The 26,765-nt window shown below is 38.5% G+C and overlaps 2 protein-coding genes across 4 annotated transcripts; one reads left to right on the top strand and one right to left on the bottom strand.

Moving 5' to 3' along the window:
* Positions 1 to 98: 98 nt before the first annotated feature.
* Positions 99 to 12,241, bottom strand: GTPBP10 (GTP binding protein 10). 2 transcript variants are annotated; one of them, XM_066197930.1, is made up of 10 exons: positions 12,123 to 12,241; positions 11,484 to 11,677; positions 11,299 to 11,390; positions 10,131 to 10,275; positions 7,519 to 7,592; positions 6,539 to 6,591; positions 3,563 to 3,670; positions 2,995 to 3,051; positions 1,934 to 2,057; positions 99 to 1,183 (listed from the first exon to the last, which is right to left on the bottom strand). In XM_066197930.1, the coding sequence occupies exons 1-10, from the start codon at positions 12,153 to 12,155 to the stop codon at positions 957 to 959; spliced, it is 1,107 nt and encodes a 368-aa protein (XP_066054027.1). In that variant the 5' UTR covers positions 12,156 to 12,241; the 3' UTR covers positions 99 to 956. The 2 variants fall into 2 exon arrangements, with proteins under 2 accessions (XP_066054027.1, XP_066054019.1); XM_066197922.1 differs by having other exon boundaries at positions 2,995 to 3,072; positions 12,123 to 12,224.
* Positions 12,242 to 19,088: 6,847 nt separating this feature from the next.
* On the top strand, positions 19,089 to 23,727 carry FAM237B (family with sequence similarity 237 member B). Of its 2 annotated transcripts, XM_066186829.1 has the most exons (3): positions 19,089 to 19,187; positions 20,075 to 20,128; positions 22,078 to 23,727. In XM_066186829.1, exon 3 carries the CDS (start codon positions 22,093 to 22,095, stop codon positions 22,495 to 22,497), a length of 405 nt encoding a protein of 134 aa, XP_066042926.1. In that variant the 5' UTR covers positions 19,089 to 19,187; positions 20,075 to 20,128; positions 22,078 to 22,092; the 3' UTR covers positions 22,498 to 23,727. The 2 variants fall into 2 exon arrangements, with proteins under 2 accessions (XP_066042926.1, XP_066042984.1); XM_066186887.1 differs by lacking the exon at positions 20,075 to 20,128.
* The last annotated feature ends 3,038 nt before the right edge of the window (positions 23,728 to 26,765 follow it).

The following is a 26,765-nucleotide window of genomic DNA, read 5'->3' on the forward strand; positions in this document are numbered from 1 at the left end:
ATCCATTATGAGAAACCATACTTTCTTCCCAGTGACTGCTTTATCAAAATTTAAAGCAGGGTATGATACAAATATTACAAAACAAAACCAGACCGAACTAGAAGTCTTTGATGTATTTAATCTTATTTTCCTTTACAATCAATTTAATAGCTTTAAAGTAGAAAACACCCTGACAATAAAGGACTTCTCATTTTTTTTCAAAGTAAAAATGTAACTGTGCCTTCTTATAATACAAAACTTAGAACACTAAATATTTTTCCAAAAATGTATAGCTCTGTTGAGAAGAAGCCAGTTTCTTCACCAAAACGTAACATAAACCCAACCCCATAAAAGGAGGGAATCACAAATTAAACATGGGAATTTGGAATCAGGATTTCTACAACTAAGATTATTACACTAGGCACCAGCAGGTGTCAAAAAACCTTCCAACATTACAAATCAAGTCTTGCTTTTTGTGCTCCTACAAGTCACTTCCTTGCAGCCATTTATATGTGTTTTCCTTTAAATCCTTAAAACCAACAAACCCCCTACAATCCAATGCCTGTCACAGTAGCAGAACTGGTTCACCTTAGAAGCCCCAGACCCTGGAAAATCCCTCCATCAGAAACTTCCCTTGGTTCTTCCAATGCCCATGGGACATAGAGAGTTGCTGAACTTGCTCCTTTGTGCAAGTTATATTCCCTCCATTTCTCTCACTTGGTACAATAATACTCCAGGAATCATCAGTTGTTAAGCGACTTAAGTTTGAGTTGCACATACTTTGCTCTTTACATTGTTGAGCATCGTAGCCAACATAAATAAAAAAAAACTTGCCCCTTTCCCCTCTGTGCCCTACCCAAGTGCCTAAACAAATGGAGGGAAGCAGGCAGTGATGGAAGAGGGAACAATTAAATGGAAGGTCTGCACAACAAAGGCTTCATGTGCATAGTTAAAATATTAAAATGTGCTGGATCTATTCAGGAATGCCAGCTTTTATTCATTTGTTCTTTGGAAGTTTGCAAAAGCAGGAGTTTCTTTTTCCGATATTCTTCATTTGCCTGCTCTGCTTGATCATCTATGGATTTTCTTAGACATGCTTTGAGTTCCTCAATTCCTTCTCCAGTGTATGTAGATATAGGAATCACCTCTCTGAATTCAAGAGTATTTGCCGGAATCATTTCTTCCTCTAGTAAGTGTAAGAAGTCTGAAAAATTGTATTGAAAGAGTTAGTACAATCCCCAAATACTGTATCACTACAAAGCCCATAAAATCCTATTAAATGTAGAAAATAAACTTTAATAAATTACAGTTATAAACATAACTGCAATTAATATACATATTATCTGCTTAATTAGTCTTTAAAAATACAGCTAAAATCTCAGAAGGCAAGCACTAACATAGCAGTTATACCGTTCTTAATGCTACCATGAGAAGATTCTATACACTTCCAATGAGTACAAAGAAGTCCCACGTTGCAGAACATGGGAAAATATGGTCTTAAGCCTTTCTGGTTTCTACACACTCCAGGAAAGAGAAAAGAATTCACCCCAATATAATTGGAAGATTGAAGTAAACCTACATAGACCCATCCAGAATGTTCATGTGTTTAGGCCAAAGTCACATGACAAATGGTATATATGTCAGTGCCTGTAAGGGGACCTTCTATTCAGGTTACTCTTACTCCAGACACCTAGACTGGAAACTTACTCTCCCATATCATGGCTGGGAAAGATCATCTGCGATATCTCTATTTTATTACAAACCTTTCCCAACAGTGAAGCCATTACAAATGCATACAAACAGAGCTCTAAATGCAGGAAGTGATTTTAAACATATGTTCAAATAATACATGTAATACCTGACTTCAGTTTCAAACAACTCTCTGCCAATGCAGTTATCCATTTGAAATCTTACTATTACTTTTGATGAAAGTTATTGCTGGAATTTCATTTACCCTGAGGATTCTCTAGTTGTGTCATAAGTTCATCCAAGTTATCCTTTGCACAAGGCAAATCCATTTTATTAATGGCGAGAAGTGCAGGCTTTGTTACAAGTTCCTCTTTGTACAGCTCCAGTTCCTTAAAAGAAAAGTAAATTTCCCTTAGTAAGTACATGTAGTTTAGCAAGTGCTACTTCAATGTTACAATCTCCTCATGCATTTGTTTAATTGGCTAAATAAACTTTCCTGCCCAAGCAGCTGGGAGATTGACTCAGGTGCTCTGCTCAAGGCTGATATATTGAAGCACGAAAGAAAATAATGTTCACTTTTTGCTCAAAGACAGATTTCAGGTAAACATGTTAGCTCATTCTGAAAAGCCTCTTACAAAATGAATGAGAGTTTTGGTTTTTGTTTATTCTGACATCCATGAACACAAAATTAATTTCAGAAAAGCTTCACACCTACAAAGCATGTAAGAAATAATTTGGAGAGTGTTATAATTCTTAAACATTTTTGTAATAGAAAATCACAACCTAAATAAACTGAAAATAAACAGCAATGCCTGAAATTTAGAAGATTCATCAACTTAAATCACAGAGATAAATTTAAAATTACAAAATATGTATTATTTTAATCAGAAGCATAGTTAAGAGATGGAAACAGTGAATATGTGCTAAGATGGGGCCTGATGTCTTACCTATGTTAGTCTATGCAGTAAGGGCATCAAGGCTTGGCTTTAAGTGTAACCACAGATTTCTACTTCTTATGCTACTGAATTGGGGAACTAAAAAATGATGTGTCTTTTTACCTTTACTTGGCTGTAAGAAGTATCCCACATGCTGCATAGATTAATCAATTCTATTAGTAATTATGTGGTACCAAACATGAACTAGAGCGGTTTAATGTGGACAAGTAAAAATGAAGACTTCACCATTTCAAGGAATCTCTTTGTTAACTGACCTTATATTATAAATCCAGAAGACACACTAACATTTGAATGTTTCTCCATCAAAACTGAGCCATTTTCTTTACTCAACACGTAACTACAACTGTCACATAGGAAGATGGTAACTTACCTTTGTTAGAAGCAATATCGTTTCAAAGGCTGTTCTGAATTGAGTCTTGATAGATAGCTGAAATCCAGAAATATCAACCTGAAAAATTTACACAAAAACAAGCTTTGTGGTGTAAAATTATGTTCCATTATCAGAATACTCTCCATCAACTACTTTGCCCTGGAATGTCCATGGCCATGTGTTCACTCCTGGGCAAATAACAGAGGGCAACTATAGAGCAAAGAAACATCAGACACTGGAAGCACAAATTGGTTAATTTTGATAGTGTTTCTCAAAGGTCTGGTTTTTAAAATTCTTATGGGTATGTTATAGAAAAAAAAATCACTCTTTTGTTATGCTTGGAACACTTCACTGTTCTAAATTAATTGGAAATTTTCAATGATAAATTCTATTTAAGAATTTATCATTAGTCATTTGACTGTTCCATTCTGTAAACAGAATTATAGCTATATTTATCATAATCATGCAAATTACAAATGATTTTCTAAATTCCAACTACATTGCAATTAAAATGTATTTTATTTATTGCACTTTGATTTCAATAAACTGTAAATTTTACTCAACTTACAACTAAGAGAAGCTGTTTGGTTCTCTCTACATGTTTGAGAAATTTGTGGCCCATTCCTTTGTTTGCATGTGCACCTTCAATCAGTCCTGGGAGATCAGCTACTGAAATCTAGGAAAACAAAAGTTTCAAACAAAATACTTCCAGTAAGCAAACCCAGGAACTTTTAACTATCAACAGTGATTATCATGTTACATAAAAGAATCCAGACAAAATAATAGGCATTGGCTGTTTCAATAGATTTACAATCTATCATTAGAAGCAGATAAAACAAAATGCTGCTATTACACAGACCTGGTGCTCCTCATGTTCCCTGTCTATTTTTCATAGCTGTCTGCAAAGTACAAAACAGAGGGTAATAATACCTCAGGAGACATCTTACAAAATTTAGCTATTACCTGAGAAAAAAAAAACAGACTCTGAGAGGTGAGCAGATTAGGCCATCACATTTGTATAGAATTCAAACTGTCACTGGAAAAGAAAATAAAGTCTGTTCCTTGTGGCTACAGAGTATCATTACTCCAAATACAAAACCACTTAACACTGCTCCCCTGAGTATGAGAAGATACAAGAATTTGACTTCTGCTCCTCAGCTCAAATCAGACTTTGATTAATCATTCAGCTTCCAGGCAGAGCCCAGCAAAGACTGCCACAATGGACAGGGACCTCGTCATTTTCTCTGCTGGTTGAGAGGGCTGCTGGACAGCTGAGGCAGACCAAAAAAAAGAGCAGAATGATAATGAAACCCCCCAAAAAACTACTCAGTAAGTCACAGAAAGCTAAGCCAGAGAGTGAAGTAAAGAAGAGCAAAGGTAGGGTCTTCAAGTCCATCTAATGCCCATTTAGACAGCAACGGGATTAAATTGAACAATGCCTGAAGCCAGCATACCACAAAAGTTCCAGTGTGCTACTTATTGCAGAAGGGGGCTCAGATACTCTGGTAGAAAATGTAAGTGCTTCTGCTAGTTTTCATGATCTTGTACTGAGACTGAAACCCAACTCTACTCAGATCCTCTACTTTTGTGTCATTTTTTTTTCCAAGCAGTAATGACAGACAGCATCAGGAAACTTGCATGTATTTCCTTTTTTATATTGTACTAAGATAAAATGAGCAAATTGTTACGTATCTCTAAAAATATCAGTGTTCTGTAGGAAAAATTGAGTCACTGTCCTTTGAGTGATACAGGAAAGACACCTCAGTTACTGCTCTTAATTACATTGCTTATGTTGTTTTGGTTTCAGCAGTTGCAATATGGAGAGTACTTCCGCTTACTCCCAGAAGTTCCCCATGATCCCAACCTCTAGTTCCTTCAACTTCAGAAAACAGGTATTTTATCCATACAGTTCCTATATAGCACCCAACACTGTGATATAAAACCCATGAACTGTAGAAATAGCCAACAGTAAGGATTACTGGCTATGACAAGAACAGGACTTCAGAAAAGAAAGCCAGGAGTGCAAGTAGACCTCTTGCTGGAGAAAGATACACCAGTATGAGCAAGAGATCCTCATTCATGGCAGACAGGTTTTGAAAGGACTATGAAAAATCCTGTTTATTTTCACCAAGCTTTCTAGGATAAGCTACCCTAAACTAGCAGATAAAATGAATATTAAAAAAAAATTCCCTTAGACATGTTGCATCTCTACAGGGAAGCAGACAAACTAGACTTACTTTCTTTAATAAACAGTTTTGCTGAAGTTTGTTAAATGAAGGTTTCAAGTATCAGCTACTGAATCTTCCTAGCATAATTGGTTCTGAAAGCAAAACCAGTAGTTTTTTATCTTTTCATATCTAAGGGTTATGTTTTTCTGGTCTACTCATCTGAAACCCTTTTATGCACTTGCCTTTTATCTTGAAAGTGATGAGTCCAGGGCTGCATGTACCATACACTTCAAAAATAAAGTAAAAGCACATCAAAGAAGATTCAAGCTTGAGGAATGAAAATGTTTGCTGCAACTTTTAAGTGAAGCTTGGATCCAAAATCTATTAGCCTCTCTAGTCTCATTTAGCACTGGTTTCCCACTTAGTGGATACTGTAGAAAGGATTCCATGCACCACACAATTACCTGACAACTTTTATCTGAAGAAGCTGGGTAGAACAGTTCACAAAAGTTAAGGCGGTAGGGCCATTACTCCACCAGTCTTTCAGAACCACAGCCTACCACAAAAGGAACTGGACCCAGGTGCCTCACCTCTCAGGTAGTGTACTATCCTGGCGGTTCAGGTAATCACTATCAGGTCATACTATTTCAGTTTTTAATTAAAAAACCCAACCCACCAAACAAAAAATAAAAAACCCCCTATGCCCCAAAAAAAAACCCAAACCAACAAAACCCCCACAAACACAAAAAATCCTAAAAGAAAGCTAGAACAGCCAACCTTGAAAGTCGTAACAAGAAGTAATGGTAACAGGGTTATAATCCCAAAACTGCCTGCCATTCACTAATGTACGTCTTCAGCTATTGGACAAATCTGCCACTATTTGAATTCTGAAAATTACTCACTCAGTCCAGAGCTCTCTGTATAGGCAACTTGCAGAAAATTTGCTTCTTCTAAACAAAGATAACAGGCTGGTCTCTGAAACTGATTTTTTTTTCCAAGTCCTAAACTTATAAGAGTATAGTATGACACAGAAATCTCAATTCCATAAATAATTTCATACCTCTAAGACTGTAAACCAGGATTAGAACCACAAAGAGAAGGTAAGGGAAAATGAGAAGCCATTTATTAAAGTGACTTGAAATAAACTCTACAGCATAATACTGTATTTGGCTATGAAACTCTCTTATTATTACTTCATAAAACAGTACTTTTCCCACAATTCCTGTTAAGTCCATGTAAATGTGTTTGACATGTATACATTATAGATACATATATGAAAATACCTACAAGTTTTCATTCTCTTTCTGAAATTCTGTTAAGCAACATAGATAGTCACTCCATATAACTTAACAAACAGAGTGAAGTTTCATACCAACCTGCTTATAATCTGCATACATGATCTTTCCTAGTTCAGGCTGTATTGTTGTGACTGTGGCAAGGGGACAGGAAGAAAACAAAACTGGCTTTAACATTTAAGAAAATATTGAAGTTACAAAACATTTAAATATTATAGGACTTTGTCAGTGTATTTAAATTAAACAAACGTGTGGTAGCAAAAAAAAAAAAAAAAAAAAAAAAAAAAAAAAAAAAAAAAAAAGGAAAAGGAGTAAGAAAAAGCAAAATAAGATAGTGCTTCACCAAGTCTTGTCTCTTTCTGAAATTCTGCTCCAGTCATTCCAAAATGGCAACAGTGAAGGTAGATAAGTCTCAGACACAAAAACTATTACCTAGACAACGGATTAGCTTCCAAACGGATAAAATAATGAAAGGTAAAGTGAGACAGGACTCTTCAAACTGAGAAAAGGCTGTAGAGAATTGGGAATGGTGCAAAAAAGGGTCAGTAGGAATTATCAGTACTTGCACTCTTACTTTTTAACTAAAGAAGATCAGACAACTAATTCTAACTTACCGATAGAAAAATAATAAAAAATTTCTGTCCATTTTTTCAGTGGACAGATTAAAACCCCCAAATCTTTTCTGTTGTAAGGGGTAGCAAATTCTAAAGCATACAAGATATTTATGCAAAGGAACTTGACAGTACATATGCAGTAGACTGAGGACATTATACACCACAGAGAGTCTCAGTTGCAATAAAAGGGGCTGAGACAAAAATAAATAGGCCCTGGATTAACAGGTTGAAGCATTATAGGGGTGCATACATGAAAAACTGAGGTGGGTAAAGGAACTGGGAACTGAGGCAGCAAGTATCTCCTTGTAGTATTTCTTATAATTAAAAAGCCAGGCAACATTGCTATACCCAATTCTTTATTATAAACCTTTATTATAAGCAAGTCAGTGAAAAGACTTCTTGTTCTCAGGAAATATTACTGCTCTAAAAGTAAGAGTATGAACTTACATGCATAATTTGCAATCTCAGGTTTGGCATGAGAAATCTTGCTTAACAAGGATGACTTTCCTGCATTTGGAAACCTAGAAGGAAAGTCAGGATTGATACACTGAATGAACACCCATATGATTCCTGTATATTTATTTCCAAAGGTATTCGATGCTATCAACTCATTTTTGCACTCATCTACTCAGACTAATTTTTTTTTTCAAAATGAACAGGCCCCAGCTCATTATGATTTACTTTTTGACATCAAATCTGAACAATTTTTCTAAATCCAACAATGTTTCCTAAGGATGCGGGCAGGAGAGCTATGTAAACACATGTGTACTATATTTAAGGGAAATCTTTCCAAGTCACTCAGACAGAAATACAGAATTACTATCCAGGTGTACTTGGATGCACTCTTCCCGTGCTATAGCTAGTTTTGTAAATGACGTTTGCATTCTAAAAAGCTGTCATGCAAACGTATCCTACCAGCTGGATTTACAGTCTCTTAGCATACACATCATGGTTTATGAAAGTCTACACTTTAAGTACCAATTCAACCTATGCTGGAGTTCAGCTAACATAGCCAAGCAAATGTAAACTCAGAGTGAGACTGTGTATAGACACACATGTGCACAGTCTAAGTGTGGTTTTAAGGCAGTGAAGTTGTGTGTGGGATCCTGAAATTAGTACTAACCTGTTTTGTTACCAAGGAAACCTAAAAGAACACTTAGGGGCTGATCTGTGCACACCTGACTGTTGTTACATTTTCCCTTTACAAGGGACAGCTATACCAGCATCCTACAATACAAGTGTTCCTTAAGGGATACAGCAGCTTTTACAAAAATTTCTTTACAGAATACAACTAGCCAATGAAATGGAAACCTAAATTAAGATTGAAATTGTAACACTCACTTGTTTTAAAGATTAACCTGAGCTGGAAAAGGCACAATAGCTTTGATCCATGTAAAACTTGGAAGTTAATCCTGACATCCAAGGATAGACTACAGTCCTTATTCTCAGCACATACTCCATCCAGAAAGTCCACACAAGACTTGTGTTCCAGTCAAATTCACAAATATTCATCACAGCATGGTCAAAGAAAAGTTGCCTCTGTCTACAGACAACTCAACACGGTCACAAGATACAAAGCAGGTGTCCCACAGAAAACCAAATACTCTCCATTTGAATACATGGAGAACTGTGGCCTGTTAAAAAGGTTGGTACTACATTACAGCCTTTATAAAGGGGCTTTACAAATCTTTCTTTTAAAAAAAAAAAAAAAGCAACCTAATGACTCTTGTTAAAATATGGAAACCGCTGAGTGCAGTTTTCATATACTCTGATGTTGAAAGGTGCCTTAAAGACGCTCCAGAAGGTTACTCTGGTCATATCCTCGAGAGAGCACTTTGTTTTCACTGAAGTAGAATATGTTCTTTGAAGTTTAAATTGCAACCCAGACTAACACATCACAACCTGTACCCAAACTTGATGGGCCTTTCTCAACTCTACATGTTTGGTTTTTTTGTTTTGTTTTTTTTTTTTTTTTTACCTGATCTTAATAGCAAACCACTCACAAAAAAGGTAAAAATGGCAAACACAAAGAGATCAAAGTAAAACACAAACTATCAGAGACTGATTCATACTCTCAATAAGAAAATTATATGCTTTTCTAATTGACTGATAATGATTTTTGTATCCATTTTAAAGGCAAACTGTCAGCTAAAATACATGATTAAAGAAGCATCAGCATCATAAGACTCCTGTACTTTCACACTGATCAAAACAAGAAAAAAATTGTCATGTAATTACTGAAGACCAATTGAAAATTATGTAACTTTTGAGAAATTTTATATTAACAAAATTATTTCTAATAACAAAAAAAGAAAAATGTAGTTAGAAAACCATGCTGTTTCCACTTCAAGTTTCCATTTTTATTGGTATATACCAACTAGACTATTTCCACCTCAAACTCATCATTTCATGTTTCCTATGTTTTTTTTATTATAAAGGACCACAGGGCTGATTTATGTTAGCAGATGCTGAACAGAACAGCAGTTGTACACCACTACAAGTGTAGGCTGTTGAAAACTTTCTCCAAATAAAAATATATTTATCAGGATTGTTATAAATATGCAAGTCCTACTGTTCTAGTTTTGAATTACTTCCTTCTAACACTAAAAGCTGTTTTTTTCAGGAGAGTAGGAAACATGGCCTTTGGAATTCTCTTCAGAATTGCTACTGAAAGAATCTACTTGTGCCAGTGCCATGAAGTTAAACATGCAATATGCAGTGTTCTTGGCTCTATTTTGCACCTCCTACCTACTTAATAAATATTCTGCTAACAATATTGTGGCCATCACTGCAACTGCTAAATACAACTATATTACTAATTATGTATTATCCCGATTCATGAAACCTTTCACACACCAAAACATAATGAATACTTTGAAAATGTTAAAATTAATTTAATAGCTTTAAACTCAATCTGATTTTTTCAAACTGCAAACAACTTACGTGACGATGCAAATGCACAATTAACACTCATCGTCCAAACTCTCAAATTTCTTTGAAATTCCTTTGAAATATACTACTTTGTTTTCTAATATTAGTTTTCAATTTACAGTACTTACCCAACTAAACCAACATCTGCTATAAGTTTCAAATCAAGGTGAACAGTTCTCCTCTGACCTTTGCAAGGCAGAAAGTTTGTAGCCAAAGAGCCTCCAAGACCTCCACGAGCTGCTAAGAATTTCTCTCCTGCTGCATTAAGCTCTCCTGAAAATAAAACTGTTAGTGAAAAAACACAATCCCCTGCAGTAGTTCAGCTGTGGTTTTCCATTTAAATGTCTCCAGTTATGAGACAACTTTCTGCATGCTTCCTTGCAAGAACTGTGCCCACAAGGTCATGGTGATCTCCCTTGTTTGGCAACAAATGAAAGCCATCACACCCCAGTATTCTTCTCTGTCATAGAGTCAGTCACCTCGAGAAAACTGCAGACAGGCAAAGTACGCCCAAGATGGAGGTTCTGAACCCTCCAATATATGAATTCAAGAATGCAAAGAGAAACATGCATTGATAGAGATGTGGCTCCCTTCAGATGGTTCACATTTTTCCATTAAGATGCAGACTGTGATATCTCCCTTAGGGTCAGAAAAATTAAAACAACAAAAAAAGTGCAACATTTGGGTATCTTTAGCCCCCTGATATGCCCGCATCATAAAGAAATCTTGCAATACATCCAATTCAGTTAAACATCCAAACCACAGCAATTTGGGAGTTTAGTTTTAATTCTAAACAACCTGAAAAATTCTGACCAACTGCAAAGGAACCACTGAGAGCTATTCCAGGAGTACAGAAAGATCTTCCTGGTGAGTAAAAAGCAGGTATGCATTTTAAATAACCTAAAATGTTGACATTCAGCAAGGATCTTTGTCTTTTAAGCATTTTCATAATTCAGTAAAGATATAGGGACACTTATTTGGGTTTATGGAGACATAATTCATGTGAGGTCATTAATGGTTCTGTGGAGGACCAGTAAGGGTTCCAGCCTTCAACACTTCTTTCCAACAGCAAAAGACTTGTATGTAGGGATACAAATCAACTACTGCTAATTTCTGGAAGGGATCCCTGCTTTTCCAACAATTTTTACAGTGTATCTTTCAACTCTTTGGCCAAACAAAGAAAAACACAGACATATTTTGGAAAACGTGTAACCTTAAAACATCCTAGTATTAGAAATCCCCAGATGTTATCAGTAAATGTGACAAACATTAGATCCCTTAAAACAAAGTTCTTACCAATCTGCTTGCCATCATCATCAAGAACTGAGATTCCTAGAGGCACATGAACTTCACGATCTTTTCCTTTCTCACCTTTTAGAGCTTTAACACTGAGAGAAATTAAACAAAGTTTAGTAACCTAAGATGACATTTTGCTTTCTGGAAAACTTGTCATTAACAACTTTCATTAAATAGATTCTTACCTGCTGTTGGCTCCTGTTGCAGCTATGAATCGCTTGTGGGGATATTTCTCCCTAATGCTCTTTAAGGTAGTCTTTTCTCGGGCGACGAACCAGACATCACCACCTCTTCCTCCTTCGCCTCCCAGATTAGGATAACCCATTCCACCAGTTCCTCCTCTCACATAGACCCGCAAACTGTCTATGAAGTTGCTGTACTAATGAAACAACAGTTTCAACATCAGTTATTTAGGTTTTGTTTGTATTTCGCTTCATAGAAACGTGTGTAAAACCGCTTGGACCGCTCTTTCACGGCAATAGGTGAAACTTCAGAAAGCAGCGCGTGTAGTTTTTAATCCATGTTAGGCATGTCTTCCCCGGCAGCGATACCTCACGGCGCGCAGGGCCGCGGGCAGCGGGCTGGGCCGGGCCGGGCCGGGCGATCCCGGGCGCCGGAGCTCCGCGTGTGCCGCCACGGCGCGACATCGCCCGCGGGCGGGCCCCGACGGCGCCGGGCACTGCGGGCAGCACGGGGAGCGGCCTGCGCCACCCGGCACACGGGAACCCCCGCAGAGATCCCGCAAGCGGGACCGCCGAGCCCCGCCAGCCCTCCCCGCCACCCGAGTGCCGCCTGCGGCACCGGCCCCGGCCGGCCGCACTGACCTTCCGCAGCGCCGCCGCGCCGCACCGCACCATGGCGGCGGCAGCCGCCGCCCGGGCCCGAGCCCAGGCCCGGGGCTGTGCAGAGAGCACGGGCAGGAGGGCGGGCCGGCTCCCGCAGCCGCACGGCGCTGCCACAGAAGCCGCCCCGCTCCGGCCCGGCAGTCGCGCAGGCGCGGACCGGGCCGCCCGCCCCGGGGCTCCCGCCGCCGCTGCGGAAGGGCCGGGATCGGCCTCGGGCCGAAGGGCGGCAGCGACGCCGAGATCCCCAGAGCCAGGAGGAGTTAACGAATCGTCCGGAGAGTTACAGGAGTTGTTACAGGAGGATGAGAAGGGGGCTGTGAAACAGGGTCCCGCTTCACCAGTGAAGCGAGCCTCGTAACCTCAAAGGAGGGACCTTGGGCAAAGGACCGCCTGGGCTTTTATCGCACGTTCGTGTTGAGACCTCGGCTCCTGCTATGTCGCTGGCTATCTCTTGTCACCTGCGGTGTCTCTTGTCCCTCGGCTGGCGCCACAGGGCGCCGTGCCCTTTGTAGTGCAAGGGATTGGTGCCAGTTCGCGGCCTTGAGAATCCGGCAGTGGGAGGTGGCGACCACCAGTGCAGCAAATCTAAGGGACAGAAGAATGAGCATGTGGACTAATTAGTGTAGGAAAGGAAATAATACTTTAAGCAGAAGAAGATAGGATACTAATCAGTAACTAGACAACTTGTGGCCAATGACCTGTGATTTCTTTGCTTGCTAAAATGTATATACAGTGTAAAGTTTTGAGAATTGGAATGCTAGATTTGTGGAAAACTTCCACCTCGTGCCCTGCACAGAATAAACGATTTCTCCTTTAAAAAGGAGAGGTTTAGAAACCTGGCTCTGTGTTTACAGAGTCCCTAAATTGGCAGCGACAGGAGGAGTGCCTGAGGGGAGAGGCCAGCTGCAGGAGCGGCCAGGTTTTGGTTAACAGCAGCGCTCTCTAGCAGCGTGTTCTCCTTGGAACCTGTGTGCTGCCTTGAGACAGCATTTGCGGCTGGCTGTCCACGTGCAGTTGGACTCCTTAAAAGCTGTCGGTCATATTGCTGGTGTGCTCTCCCTCAAGAAATTGAGACCTAACCTTTAAATTATGCGAATTTTCAGGATGACAGTTAAAAATATATGGCATTAATAAGGCTTAAAGTACTTTGCATTTTTATAAATGGTCATGAATAAGAAATTATTTTGTAAATTATGACATCAGTAGGGTCTGAAGAGTAAACTTGGTGAAAAAAATCGTAGAGTCATAGAGTGGTTTTTATTGGAAGGGACATTAAAGATCATCCAGCTCCAAAGCCCTTGTCAACCTGGCCTTGAACACTTCCAAGGATAAGGCATCCACAGCTTCTCTGGGCAACTGTGCCTCACCACCCTCGCAGTAAAGAACATTTTCTGTGTGTCTAACCTAAATATTCCCTCTTTTGGTTTGAACCTATTGCCTTTTGTGCTATGACTACAGTTCCTCTCCAGTTTCCCTATATGGCCACTCTGCACGCTTGTAGGTTGCTATGAAGTCTCAGCACAATCTTCTCCAGGCCAAACAGCCCAAATTTTCCTGGCCTGTCTTCAGAGGGGAGATGCTCCAGTCCCCTTAGCAAGAACTTCATGGCCTCCTCTGGGCTTGCTTCAACAGTTCAATGTGCTTCTTGTGTTGGGGGCACCAGAACTGCACACAGTGTTCCAGGTACAGTCTCACGAGAGCAGAGGAGAAAAATCCCCCTCAAGTTCTTTCATAAGCCTCTGTTTTGTGGATAAATATTTCTTAGACAATATGAGCATGTTTTTAGGTTTTTTGTGGGTTTTTTAAGCACTAATCCTCATCAAAAACTAAATATTTTTCTGTTTCTTCTTATGGCTTTTCCACAAGGTTTTACATTCTTGACTGCACCTGTTAGCTGGATGAGGAGAATCGTTACCATTTACAGTATTTTAATACTAAAAATAACTTTAACAATGCATGTTATCTGCTACATAATGAAATAATTTTTAAAAACTTTAGAAAACAGTGGTATGCCTTATACATACTAAATGGCCCAGCAGAACATTTAAGTTCATGTGAATGGCAGAACAGAAATTATTACCACAGCAAAAAATTCAGAATTCCCATGTTGTGCTTTCAGATCATGGGGACCACATCTGCAGTCCTGGGAGCACGTAATATGTAAGATCTAGTGAGAAGTGTTTTGAACCGATCAGTTAAGGATCAGTCATGACTGGATAGTAGAAAATATGGACCTGGCCTGGTCCTCGAGGCGTTTCATGGAGGGCTTGCAGGCTGAGACTCCTCTTCTGTACTCGGATGTCTCCAGAGGTCAAACCATGCTGTGAACAGCTCCTTGCGATCTCCATCTGTCTCTCTAAGTCTTTGAAGTTAGGTCAGCTGAACTTGGATTGTAATTGCTTATCTTTGAAAAGAAGAAAAGTGACCTGGCCAACCACAGACCCTGAAACCTCATCTCAGTCTCACTGCGAAGCTTTGGAAAAACTCAAATTTGCTGTTTTAATTCCCAAAAATATTTGATCCGGTACCACCTGGGAAGGAATGAGCATATTGGGGTTAGGAGAGAAACTGAAAAGTGAGATAGCCACAAATAAGGTAGAAAATAAAGATGCCAAGCTTATAGGATTTGTTTTAGGATGGTCTTATTTGATATTTTTTGTAGTAGTCCTGATAAAATCAGTAAGAGCATGCTCATGAAATTTGAAAATGAGAATCTTAGGAATTAGGAATCTTAGAATACTTAGGAATCGCCCTAAGTACAGAAATGTGCCACTTTTGCCTGGGATAGAGTTAATCTTTTTTCACAGTGACTAGAATGGGGCTGTGATTTGGATTTGTGCTAAGGAGAGTGTTGATAATGCAGGGAATTTTTTAGTTATTGCTGAGCAGGGCTTGCATGGAGCCAAGACCTCTTCTGCTCTTCATCCCACCCCCTCAGTGAGTGGGCTGTGAGTTCACGGGAGACTGAGAAGGGACACAGCCAGGACAGCTGGCCCCAACTGACCGAAGAATATCCCATACTATGTGGCATCATGATCAGTAAAAAAAGCCAGGGAAAGAAGAAGGAAGGGAGAACAATTCGAAGTCATGGTGTTTGTCTTCCCAAGTTATGTGCAATGGTGCCCTGCTTTTTTGGAGATGTCTGAACACCTGCCTGTCCATGGGAATTTGTGAATGAATTCCTTGTTTTGCTTTGCTTGCTGCACGGCTTTTGCTTCCCCTGTTAAACTGTCTGTAACTCAACCCACAAGTTTTCTCACTTTTACACTTCCAATTCTTTCCCCCATCCTGCTCATGAGGGAGCAGCTGCATGGTGCTTAGTTGCTGGCTGGGATTAAACCACCACAAGAGAGTATCTCAGGAGCTGGATTTCATTTAATGTGGGGAGGTATTCATGTCATTCTGTAAGGCCCTGGTAAAATCTCATTTGGGGTACTGTGAAAACCTAATCAATTGTTCTATAGCTGAGCTAAGGTTGAACTAAGAGAGGGCTAGAGGGAAGTCAGGTTCATAACCAGAGACCTTGAGAGCCTCTCAAAAGAACAGATCTTAGGATGGCTCAGCTTGTTTACTGCAATAAAACAAAACCAGAGAGGAGACACAAGTGCTGTCTATAAAAATATCAGGAAAGTAAACATGAAGGATGAAAACCATTTAAATGAAGGGGAAAGACACAAGAACAAACAGATATGTACTATTCAATAATAAATATATCAGGAAACCAGAATAATGTTTCTATTCATTACTGCAATTGACTAATGAAACTGCTTTTCCATGGAATTAGCGGGAACAAAACTATTTCTATTTTTAATATGGCATTTGATAAATGTATGAGGTGATTGTATAACAGAGCTTTTTTTTAGTGGCAGAGAACTAGGCCCTGTCATTCAGGAGGATCTTCCTGTTCTGTGTTACCATGCCAATTCATAGTACAAACAGCAGAACATTTTGTTCAGATTTATCATTAATAATATGGGAAGGACCTGTCAGTTTTCTCTGAATAGTAGGCAAGGTTCAGAAGTCCTTACAAATGCAACAGTTAGATTGTGTTACTGTGACTTCAGTAAAGCATATGATGTCAGCATTCTATAGAAAAGAATAGAAAGAAGGAAAAAACCAAAAGAACTTTCAAGTGAGATGAAAAAAAGCACAGGTAAGTTGTAGATAGTTCTTCGAGGATGAAGTCACAGGCCCAGAGCCCTCCTTGGATACCAGTACAAATATGTATCAAATTACACCCTGGTTTTGTGCCGTGTTCTGCTTTTGTGGTACACAGTGTTTGAATTTAATCCTTACAACTGTTAGGAGCAGCCTGCTCTGAAGCTGGTCCACTTAGCAGGGCCTTAAATTCAATGTGCTGCACTTCTTTAATGTGTATCAGGAGGTTAACGTGTTAATGTGTAGACTCGCCCAGAGATGCCAGCAGAACTACTAACCAGAGTTAATTCATCTCATGTAATCAATCCACAACTTGACCTCAAAAAACAGAAATAAAGAAAAGCTGGTCTCCTATATGTTATGGGTTGAAGGTGTTAAATTTATTGACATTAACACTAGATTTGTTCCAACAGAGAGCAAGTTTATGCCAACAAGCTCATGCCAGCAGGGAATTAAGCAACCTTCCATTTGAAATGTGGCATTGTGCATTTCTGGAGCCTTTTATAACATTAAGTGGCTCATCACACATACATGATGCTAAGAATTACTGAAACAGAATCATTTAACACACTGAACTTTGAGGATATTTCGGTATTTCATTGTCCAAATACCTGACTTCAAAAATATATCTGGTCTCCTGAAGAGATTTTGTTTGCCAGGGCAGGACTGATTCTATCACCCTTCTCTCCTATTTGCATTGGGTGTGTCATACTTGTTCTTCAGTAACAGGGCTGTGGGGACTTCACTGTCAAGCCTGATGGCTGAACATCACTCTGTCATTTTTTTACTTCAGAAGCTGCTAATCAGTGATGCAGAGGCTGACTCAATTCTTTATCCTCATTGAATCAATCCTGTTTACGTACAAGTGTGCCTATGTCACAGAGATATATATAATTCTGTCACAAAAGGCTGGTAACATTTTAAAGGTTTCTAAACTGATTTATACATAGTCGATGCACATTCTGAGTTTTGTGATAAATAATACTTTGTTCCTTCTCTTTCATTCTCACTGTGTACTTCACGTACTTATATATGATTGCTTGAAAATCACAAAGGTACAGTTTGGGGTAAATGACAGTTTTACCCCTCTCTTTCTTTTCTCTCATGGTATAAATTACTAAGTCATCAACTCCAAAAAGAAGAAGCCATAAAATCTCTTCCCCAACCAATTTTAAAACTTCCACCAGCAGTTTTTTGAAATATATGTGGTGTTTCTCTCAGTCTAGAAAATATCTAGCTTAGATGGAAATATGTAGAAATTAAGCTGAAATCTTTTGGCAATACAGGTTTATTTAAAGTAGAGTTGAAATAATCAAAAAATGGAAGTCAGTTTTTCTTTCCTTGTGTTTCTGAACATGCACTCAGCTGTTAAGTTGGCATAATGGTCTTTCTAATTGAGAGCAATAACTTCACCAACATACCCAAGGCCCAAATATTCTACAATATTGATGTATTAATTTTACAGCTTTATGGAAAAAGATAAAGAGATTTAACCAATACCAAGTGTATTCTTTACTTATACCAGGGATACATTATTCAGTGCAATGAAGTCCCACTAGATGGAAGCACCTCAGCAGCCATAATAGAAGGAATTAAGTGGAAGTACAACAGTTTTAAAAACATGAAATGGAAAAGTATCAATGTTGGAAGAATTTTGAGGGAAACATTTTATTTTACTCCAATTCAGCTATCAACTAAAAAATTAAAAATCACATAATAGACACTTTTACTATGAGCCATATGAGCTATCTAATAAAACTCAGTGTCAAGCAGCTGTGCTGGAGTCCTTGGGTATATATGTAGCATATGCTGCAGCTTTGGAATTCTTTCGGACACCCTGCAGAATTAAGAACACAACACAATTTTTCTCTAAATCCCATTTATATTTAGTCATTATCTCAAAAAAATCTTTCCAAAGTACGTGGATAGGTTCTCTGCTTTAAGGACTTTTCCCTTTCAGCCAAAGCTTTTATGTAGCTTTCAAGTATGTTAGATTTTACAAAGGTGATCACAGATTGGTTTTTCTTGACTTTCCTTGACTTTTCTTGTTCTGAAATAGAAATTTTAATGACTAACTTAATAAACATGATCAGTGACTGTCTTCATGATGTTTCCATCCTATAAACTTCATGTAACATTTCACAGGATTATTAGTTGCCAATAATTTTGATCTCTGCCAGCTTGAATTCATGGGTTCATCCTTGTTCCAGGTGGCATTCTCCCACAGGTGATGATCCCTCAGTGCATGACTGACAAAGTGAATAACATCAGAAAGGAAAATAAAATATCAAAAAAGAAATCAGCCTTCAGAAGCTTTTTCAGCTAGAGATGTGATTTTTAAAGATATTATCAATGAATTTCATGTAGATTCCTGAGAGAACACTGTTGACGAGGTGGCATTTTAAAAAGAGATATTTTTATTTGAAAGGATTTTCCCAACAAAAATCTATTCCTTAGCATTTTGTTTTCTATAGTGTGTTCTGTAAGTCCCTTGTTTTAAGACTAAAAATTGTGGTTTTAACTAGAAAAAGGAAAAGCAAGAGGAGAGTGTTAAAAATAAATCTGTAGGATGAAGAAATATGATCAAAGGCTGCCTTCAGTGGCTGTTGGAGTAGAAGGAAATCACTGTGTTTCCACCAGTCTCCTGTGCTACTACACCTCGATGAAGTGGGAATGAAATGAGAAGGGATTGATGCCACAGCCAAGCAGCTGTGGAACTACCCACCTATTTACAGGCCTTTAAATGCCTTTGAAATTTTGGCGGTTTTACTGTGAGATTGACAACACTAATAAGTTTGATAGGGCATAAACCAAACAAAAAGGGAAAATTTTCTTAACTTACTGAATGCTGTTTTTTGTTAGTGATAAAAAGGAGCTCGCTTAAAGGTAGGTTCCTTGTGAAGTCTTTCTAAAGCTTTAATTTCTTTTTTATGAGCATTGCCTTAGAATTCCAAGGAATAATTACATCTACTAGAGCTTTAGCTCCTTTCAATGATACAACGAGTTCAGAGATAAGCTAACTGTGTGCCAGTCTCCCAGTTATTTCCTTCTATTTAGTAGTGTAGGTTCAAACATGGCTTACTTTTTGAAGCAAGATTTTGAAACAGTGTTGACATAGCTTAGCTGGTAAGGCTTCCAGAAGATACATAATTATTGTGAACACTGTCATTTCAGAGCAGATTTGTATTTGTGCTTAAGTACTGTATATATTGGCTTTTAGACAGAAATTACCACATTTCTACTTGAAAAAACTGACTGTTCCGGTCATGTTGAACTCAACCAAAGCATGTTGTGAAACCCTAACAGACCCAATTTTACCACGTATTTCTCCTTTTTCATTATTTTGAACATTGTCCCTGCATGTTCTGGTGGGCAAACAGGAACACGCATGGAAACTTTGGTTTATGAATGGGAGTTTATTAAATGAGTGTGTTCATGTTCCCGATTAGGAGAAAGATTTGCTCTCCATTGTGTTTTCCTCCCTCTGGCAGCCCTCTGCCCCTCCTCTTCCCTCACCCCCACCGCCGAGGGCAGTCAGTCTCTCCAGGTGAGGGCCCAGCCCAGCCTGGGCTGACACTGGGCGCTGCTGCACAAAGAGGTGGGGCTGTCACAGCTCTCTCCGCCGACCTGAGTTCAGCTGCTGCTGCTGCTGCTGCTGCTGCTTTGCCAGTGCCAGAGTCGTCCCTGTGCACTGTAACCTCGGCATCCTCGGAGCATCCAGCAGCTGACAGACACTCGCAGCCCTCTCATTAATGTCTTTCTTTTTCTCCAAGTGGCTGACTTCTGTTTTTCAACGCCACCGTTTTCCATCTCCTCGCTTAAATACTGTAAGTACAACTTCTGCTGTGGCTCTTCAGTTACTCCCTTTGTAATTCTTTCTTGTAGTGAATAGTAGGAGTCACTAGTTCAAAGTCTCTAAGTTTTGTTGTGGTCTCTGCTCCTGTTTGTGTTGTTCAAATGGACCTTTTAGGATTTCAGTTTTTAATTGGATTAAAACATGAAATCGGAACAACTCAAAATGTTGGTGATTTCCCGGCTGCTGTTTTCCTACTTTGTAGGAAATTGCCAGTGTGTCCTTTCTCTGAATGCTGGTGCCTAGTGAAGTGGAAGTGAGAAGAATTTCCATCCCTTCTTGTTTCTGGAACCAGTTTTCTAAGAACCCAAAGAAGAGAAACTAATGCATGTTGATAAGCTCTCAGGATGCTGAGGCAGGTCATCCTGCTGCCTGCTGAAATGTAGCTGGCCCAGGGTTTTAGGAAGGAGCTAGGTTGGAGGGTATCTGTCTGGCTCAGTTCTTTGGGTTCTGAAGCTGAAGTAAAGGAATACATGACTAGGGACCTCAGGTGGCTGCAGCAGTTCGATTACACATTCAAATTAAAAATTATCCCAGGACCCTGCGGCCACAGCCAAAATGCCTATTTCTATCTGTCCTGGTTCCTGACCCAGTTTGGTGTGACTGTGAACTCCGTGGTGTAACCCCAACTCTGTAGTCTTACAGACATTCCACATAAATGTTGTATCATCTATGGATTATTCTCTCTTCAGTTGCATCACTAGGAGTTGTAGAAAGGATGTCAGTGTGTGAGCACTTAGAAGATATCACAGACTAACTTTTAGTATTGTCAGTACCCAGAGATATTTTGAGTGGAAAAGCAACTTGCAATTCTGGCCAAATTCCCAGTAAAATTTGCACAGCTGCCCAAAATGTTGCCTTTTTCTCTGTACAAAGCCTCACATCATTTTCATAATTATATTTTGCATTCTGAATTGGAAACTGTGGGAATAAGCATGGCACCAACTACTTGAAATGGAATTGATTTAGGATTCTGAAATAAGGGACACTGTCTGAAAGTTTTGACTGTCTTCTTTTTCATCAGACTTCTTCCTATGCTTGTCTTTTTTTGTTTGATTAGTTTCCTCTCTATGTTTATTCTCTTGTTCCACTGAACTTTATCTTGATAGAAAGGGCTGATAAAAAAAAATGATCAGGTGTTTTAGTGCTGTTGTGTCTAAACTTGACTGAAGGATATGGAATACACATCATAGGAAGACTGCATTTTTCCCAGGGGGAATCTCTGTTTAGTAAAGAATATATATTCTGTTGCACTTGAAGTTCTCATTATGCCTCCTGTGTTGCTGCTCTTTCCATCTCCAATTCTCCAGATAGTTTCTCTGTTTTGCATATATACTAGAAAGAATAAGGCCAAATAATGCCAAAATTTTACTTAATTTTCTAATATAAGCCAGAAAGGAATTTCCCCTCTTCTAGTCTTGCAACAGCTGCTGAGTTCATAACATGCCTACACTCACCCAATACAGTGTACAGTCTGATTTACCATTCCTTCAATACTGTCTTTCTGAGTCAGACTTTCCATGAAAGACTGGCTGTTTATAACTGTTATTTGTTTGTAGTAACTTAAAATAGCATACCACTAGGACTCTTTAAGCATCTGCTATTAACCTGTTTCTACTGACAATCCAAGCACAGGAGGTTAAGGGAAGACGTGTTGGTCTCAAGGAGCAGTTCTGACATTGACTATGATCATTTCAGACTTGTTGCTTTGGATTTTCATGTTCTAAATGGCATTAACAATTTCTAGATGCAAAGCTAGCTTCCAGTATTAGGGTTCATTGAATGGTATTTATTCCATTGATTGGAAAAAAAGTATTTTTTCTGAATATATGTATAAATTATCTCTTGGGGTATCAATGAGACTTTTGTGATAATGAACTATATAATGTCAGAATCACTGTGATTTTAAACACTTCTTTTCAGGTATCTTCTTGAAGGATGGAATTTGTATGGAAACGATGGTGGTATCTTCATCTGGGCTGTATATTGATAGTGAATTTGGTTTATGCCAGTCTAGAGTATCAAAAAGAAACTCCTCCAAGCCTGAGTGAGATTGACCATCAGTGCTGGGAGGTATCATCCCATGGGCTGGTGGAAATGAAGAAACTCAAGGTAGCAGATACAGTCATTGCTCTCTGGGACTTCATGATGTTCCTAAAGGAATCCCCTAAGCCCAAGCACAATGAACTCTTCAACGATTTAGCCCAGAACTTCTGGGATATGTATGTGGACTGTGTGCTCTCAAGGTCCCATGGAATGGGCAGAAGACAATTAACATCTCCCAAATATTCTTCCACATACTCACACAGAACTTTAGAAGGTAACTATAGGATATGGTACTAGCATTAAACTGAACCAATGCTCCATCCTCACCCTTCATTGTTTAGACAACTCAATATACTAATTTCCAGTTTTCTGTGTCTACTTGTCAAAAGTGTTTGCATCTTTCAATGGTAGCTACTTTCAAAATACATGACACAGTAGTAGTTAGGGTACTACATTTCTATATTTAACAAAGTGTAAAAAATGCTGGGTATGCATGTGGAAGTGTGTGGAAAAGGATGCTGCATTCTCTGTTTATCACTGTGTGCATATAAATGACAATACGTTAATAAAGTAATTACAATACTGAAAGTTTTCTGGTAGTAGGAGTTCAGTCTCAGCTTTGGGGAATCATCATTCTGCAGAAGGGAAGCTCACATCCCTGACAGTTTGACTCCTGTTCTTCCTACTAAAACTGCTGATGTCCTGGTCACTGTGAATCACTAAGCTGTGACAGGTTCTGGTCATCATGGTTGGTTTTGAGTCTGAACTGAGATCATGTAGGTGACTTTACATCTTACTAATCAGTTCTAAATCTGTTGCCCCCATTCCTCCTCAGCAACAGGCTTTTTCTGATGTACCCTGTCAGATGATTCAGTTTCTCAGAATAAACATGAAGATTATTTAATCATAGCAGTTCTAACATACTGCTTGGACAATAACTACCTGTCTTTCATAATGTTGCAGCATCTGCTTTCACCAATCCATTTTAGGCCCTAAGGGGAGAAAATGAAGATACTTAAAAAAGGCAACATCAAAACAAAGGAGCACAAAATCTACATTGTAGATGTTTGGATGAATTCTTTGGCATGGTTCAATCTTTTTTTTTTCTTTTGTAGATGTTTGGATGAATTCTTTGGCATGGTTCAATCTTTTTTTTTTTTCTTTTCTTTTTCTATAAAATACTTAATCACTCCTAAACTGATAAGTACATGAACCTTCACGCTGTCACTTTTGCCTTCCTGTCTTGCAGTCTACCAAGCTTGCCTTTTCCTCGCTGCATGTGTGAATGTGTTCTCAGTCAACACCTTTGTTTTCCCACGTAAACTTTAAAGTCTGTATGTGTCATATTTTTGCAGAGTCTTGTCTTTTCAATAATTCTCTTTTTAAAAGTTAATTTTGATGGAAACTCAATATATTTTTATACATTATAGCAAAAGCGTAAACAAATGTATTTTATACATCTTCTTGCACATATTATTAACTTTAGGAACTAAAAAAAAAAAAAAAGAGATGAGACATTAAGCTAAAGGGAAGGATTATGCTCATTGTAATGTCCTGTGCCATCTAGACTTTGTATTTTATCATTGTTCAGTCTAAGATATGGATTAATTAAAGTATTTTTCTAAGCAGCAAGGCCTGAATAGCAGTAGTTTTCTTGTCTATTAACATGTTATTTGATAAGCCACTACTACATGACATGAAGAACAGCACTTTACACAAGACTGCAAATGAGGTGATGCAGTCCATCCCTGTGACAGCCCTTGAGATAGGACCCATGGACCAAGTGGTTCAAAAGAGGGACAGACAGACTTGACCACTGCTCTCAGTATAAACCATTGAGCATGAATAAAATAATTCAAGGAGATTAACTGCCTACTTAATCCAATTCTTCTGAGCATAAAAAACCTGAGAAATGCTGACTGTTCTCTACTTTTCTCTCTGGGCAATGCAGCTTGTTCAGTTCCTGTTGTGTTTTAGCCTTTTATGATATTGCAGGTGGTTTAGATTATTTTAGGAAATAGTACTCATGCTGTAACAGCATATAAACCGTCATAAGTAAACAAGAAATCCATCCTACATAATGTCTAGCTCATATATAGTTTATAAAATATCCAAAAAGTCTCATAGATTTGTAAATGTTCATTTAGGTAAACACAATATTGAACTGCATCTTTTAAAATATGTCTCCTACAATTTTCTGGAGAGGGTGCAAAAGTATTGAGATATTTTTCTGACCCATGAACATCACTTCCAGTTCCTGGTAGAAATAATATTGTTTAGCAGATGGAGTTATTACACACCCAGACACAGCTACTTCAGGAATTGATACATTATGATGAGCAGCAGTTTGAGAGTCCATCATCAAACCTGCCCCAGCAATATCCAGTTTATAAAGCTGTGTACTGCATTGCATTTACAACAAAGGTTTTAACTGGCATAAATCATATTTAAAAAAAGCTGCTTGTTCACCTACATTAATCACCTACAGAAGTGTCAAAGTATAATAACATTTTAAAGGATTGTTTCCTATATTAGTTTCCTCTATTCCTCTTTTAATTGAATGCCAGAGCAAGGTATCCTATGCAGTTTTAAAAGCTTCAGCCTTCTTCAGGCAGTAAGTCTGTTGTAATTAGTTTTCTATAAGACACGAAAGTGTTTAGCATCCACCATAATTGTTTCCAGAATGTTTGAACACTCAGTTGCCATGGTGACCCTGCGGTATCTGCCAAAGGGGTAGGTGATCATGAACCGCAGGTACGCAGCAGCAGCAGCAACAGAACAAATTCTAGATGGACATTGCTATGGTGTACATCTGTGAGCATTGTGGAAAGCCACAGCTGACTACTCATGGGATATCAGCATGAGGGATTAACAGTGAATGGGATGATCTTTTCTTCCACCAGTACTTCCTCTCTTTCCATCCCTAGGTTACAGCAGGGACAGCAAGCCTGGTTTCTTGGTGTTGTGTGTTCCCCCTTGCAACAGCCAAACTATGGGCCATGGCTGTCTGGCAGAATCAAATGCTGTTTGAGCCGCTGTCAGCCTTGTGTTAGTATTGATTTATGAGGAATAAATGTAAATATTTGAGGAGATTCTGTCCCCTTCATTCTCCAGTCATTATTAATTAACATTAATGCTCAGTTAAGAAGACCATTTGGATTTGCAGCTGCTCATTTGGAGTCAGGGTGTTTGTAGCATAAACAATAAAGTTGTGGGAGAATGTTGTAGGGCTCATTTTGTGCCTGATTTAAAGTGTTTGCATACGCAAAACTGATTTTCTGTTAAAGGTTCTTTATCTATATCTTGGCTAGAGTGTATTGATGTAGCTTTTGCTCAGAAATTGGAAGAACTTACATAAGTCCTCTACATTTTTTTGTAATGGGCCTTTCCTTGCTGCCAGTAGTAATGAGTCACCTACATATTCACATGTGTGCATGTAAAAACCCCTCCAAACATCACAGTCTTTGGTCTCCAAGTAAAATATGTATTGTTTGGTTTTAATTGTGGAAAGATAACAGACCATACATTCTCTAAACCAGTAATAAAGCAGCAAGGCTGCTGCAGAGCTGTCAGAGAAATATATACATAAAAAACTGAGCAAGACTACTTGACACAGGGGACTTCAGTTAGAGAATCTTTATATACCTTAGAGAATCTTTATATACCTTGGCTAACTTTTCTTGTAGGCAGGCAAGAAATACACAAACAGGCTAGTTTAATAAAACAAACTATACAGATAGTGTTGGGAAAATGTCATAATGAAATTAGATTATAGTTAAAAATTATCAGTCAGCAAAGGGTCAGCATAAAAAGTTAAATTAGCACAGCTCAATTTCTCTAGCTTTAAGTACTAGATGACTTTCCTACTCTACAATGAAAGTCTAATGACTTTCTTACTCAACAAGGGTTTAACAGACCTACCCATAAGAAAAATCCTTCTGATCTTTGGAAAACACGCATGTAGAGATTTTTCTAAACTTCATGTACCATTTTTCATATGTATGCTTTATTTAATTATTTTCTTAGGGTTCTTATCTTTATAGAATTTAGGTAGTTAATTTTGAAACAAATCTATTTGCCTTTATTTTTAATGCCACCATTGCTATATTTGTTTTGTTATGTGGCAAACATTTTAAAGATACACTTATACTCACACCTATCCCATCTCTCTTTCATAAAGTTAAAAAGGGAGTTGGATTACATTCAGCTCAAATTTATTTCCTTTTTTTCAAGCTGGCAATTAAAAAGGAAAAGTTTGTGCTTTTCTCAAGATATTGCTGACATGTCACTGGTAGGGACACGAAAGAACCACACTCACTCAGGTTCAGAGGTGAGTAGAGAAAGAGAGAATTTATTATCATTTTGTGATTTAAATAGGATTTGGAGTTTGGTCAAGGATTGGTAGATGAGAGGAACACCTTTCTGACCCTAGTGGTCAGTTCAGCAGTCCATCACAGATTGAAATGAAAGCAATCTACTTGTTTATGTTACATTTGTGAGAGACTCCACTAGAAATGTGTAAACAGTCATCAGAAGGCTAAAGAATCAGGGCGACATCTCACCCT

The sequence above is a fragment of the Chamaea fasciata genome, unplaced genomic scaffold, assembly GCF_029207755.1.
Source record: "Chamaea fasciata isolate MVZ Bird 193981 ecotype frontalis unplaced genomic scaffold, bChaFas1.0.hap1 SCAF_1, whole genome shotgun sequence".
Taxonomy (NCBI): Eukaryota; Metazoa; Chordata; class Aves; order Passeriformes; family Sylviidae; genus Chamaea; species Chamaea fasciata.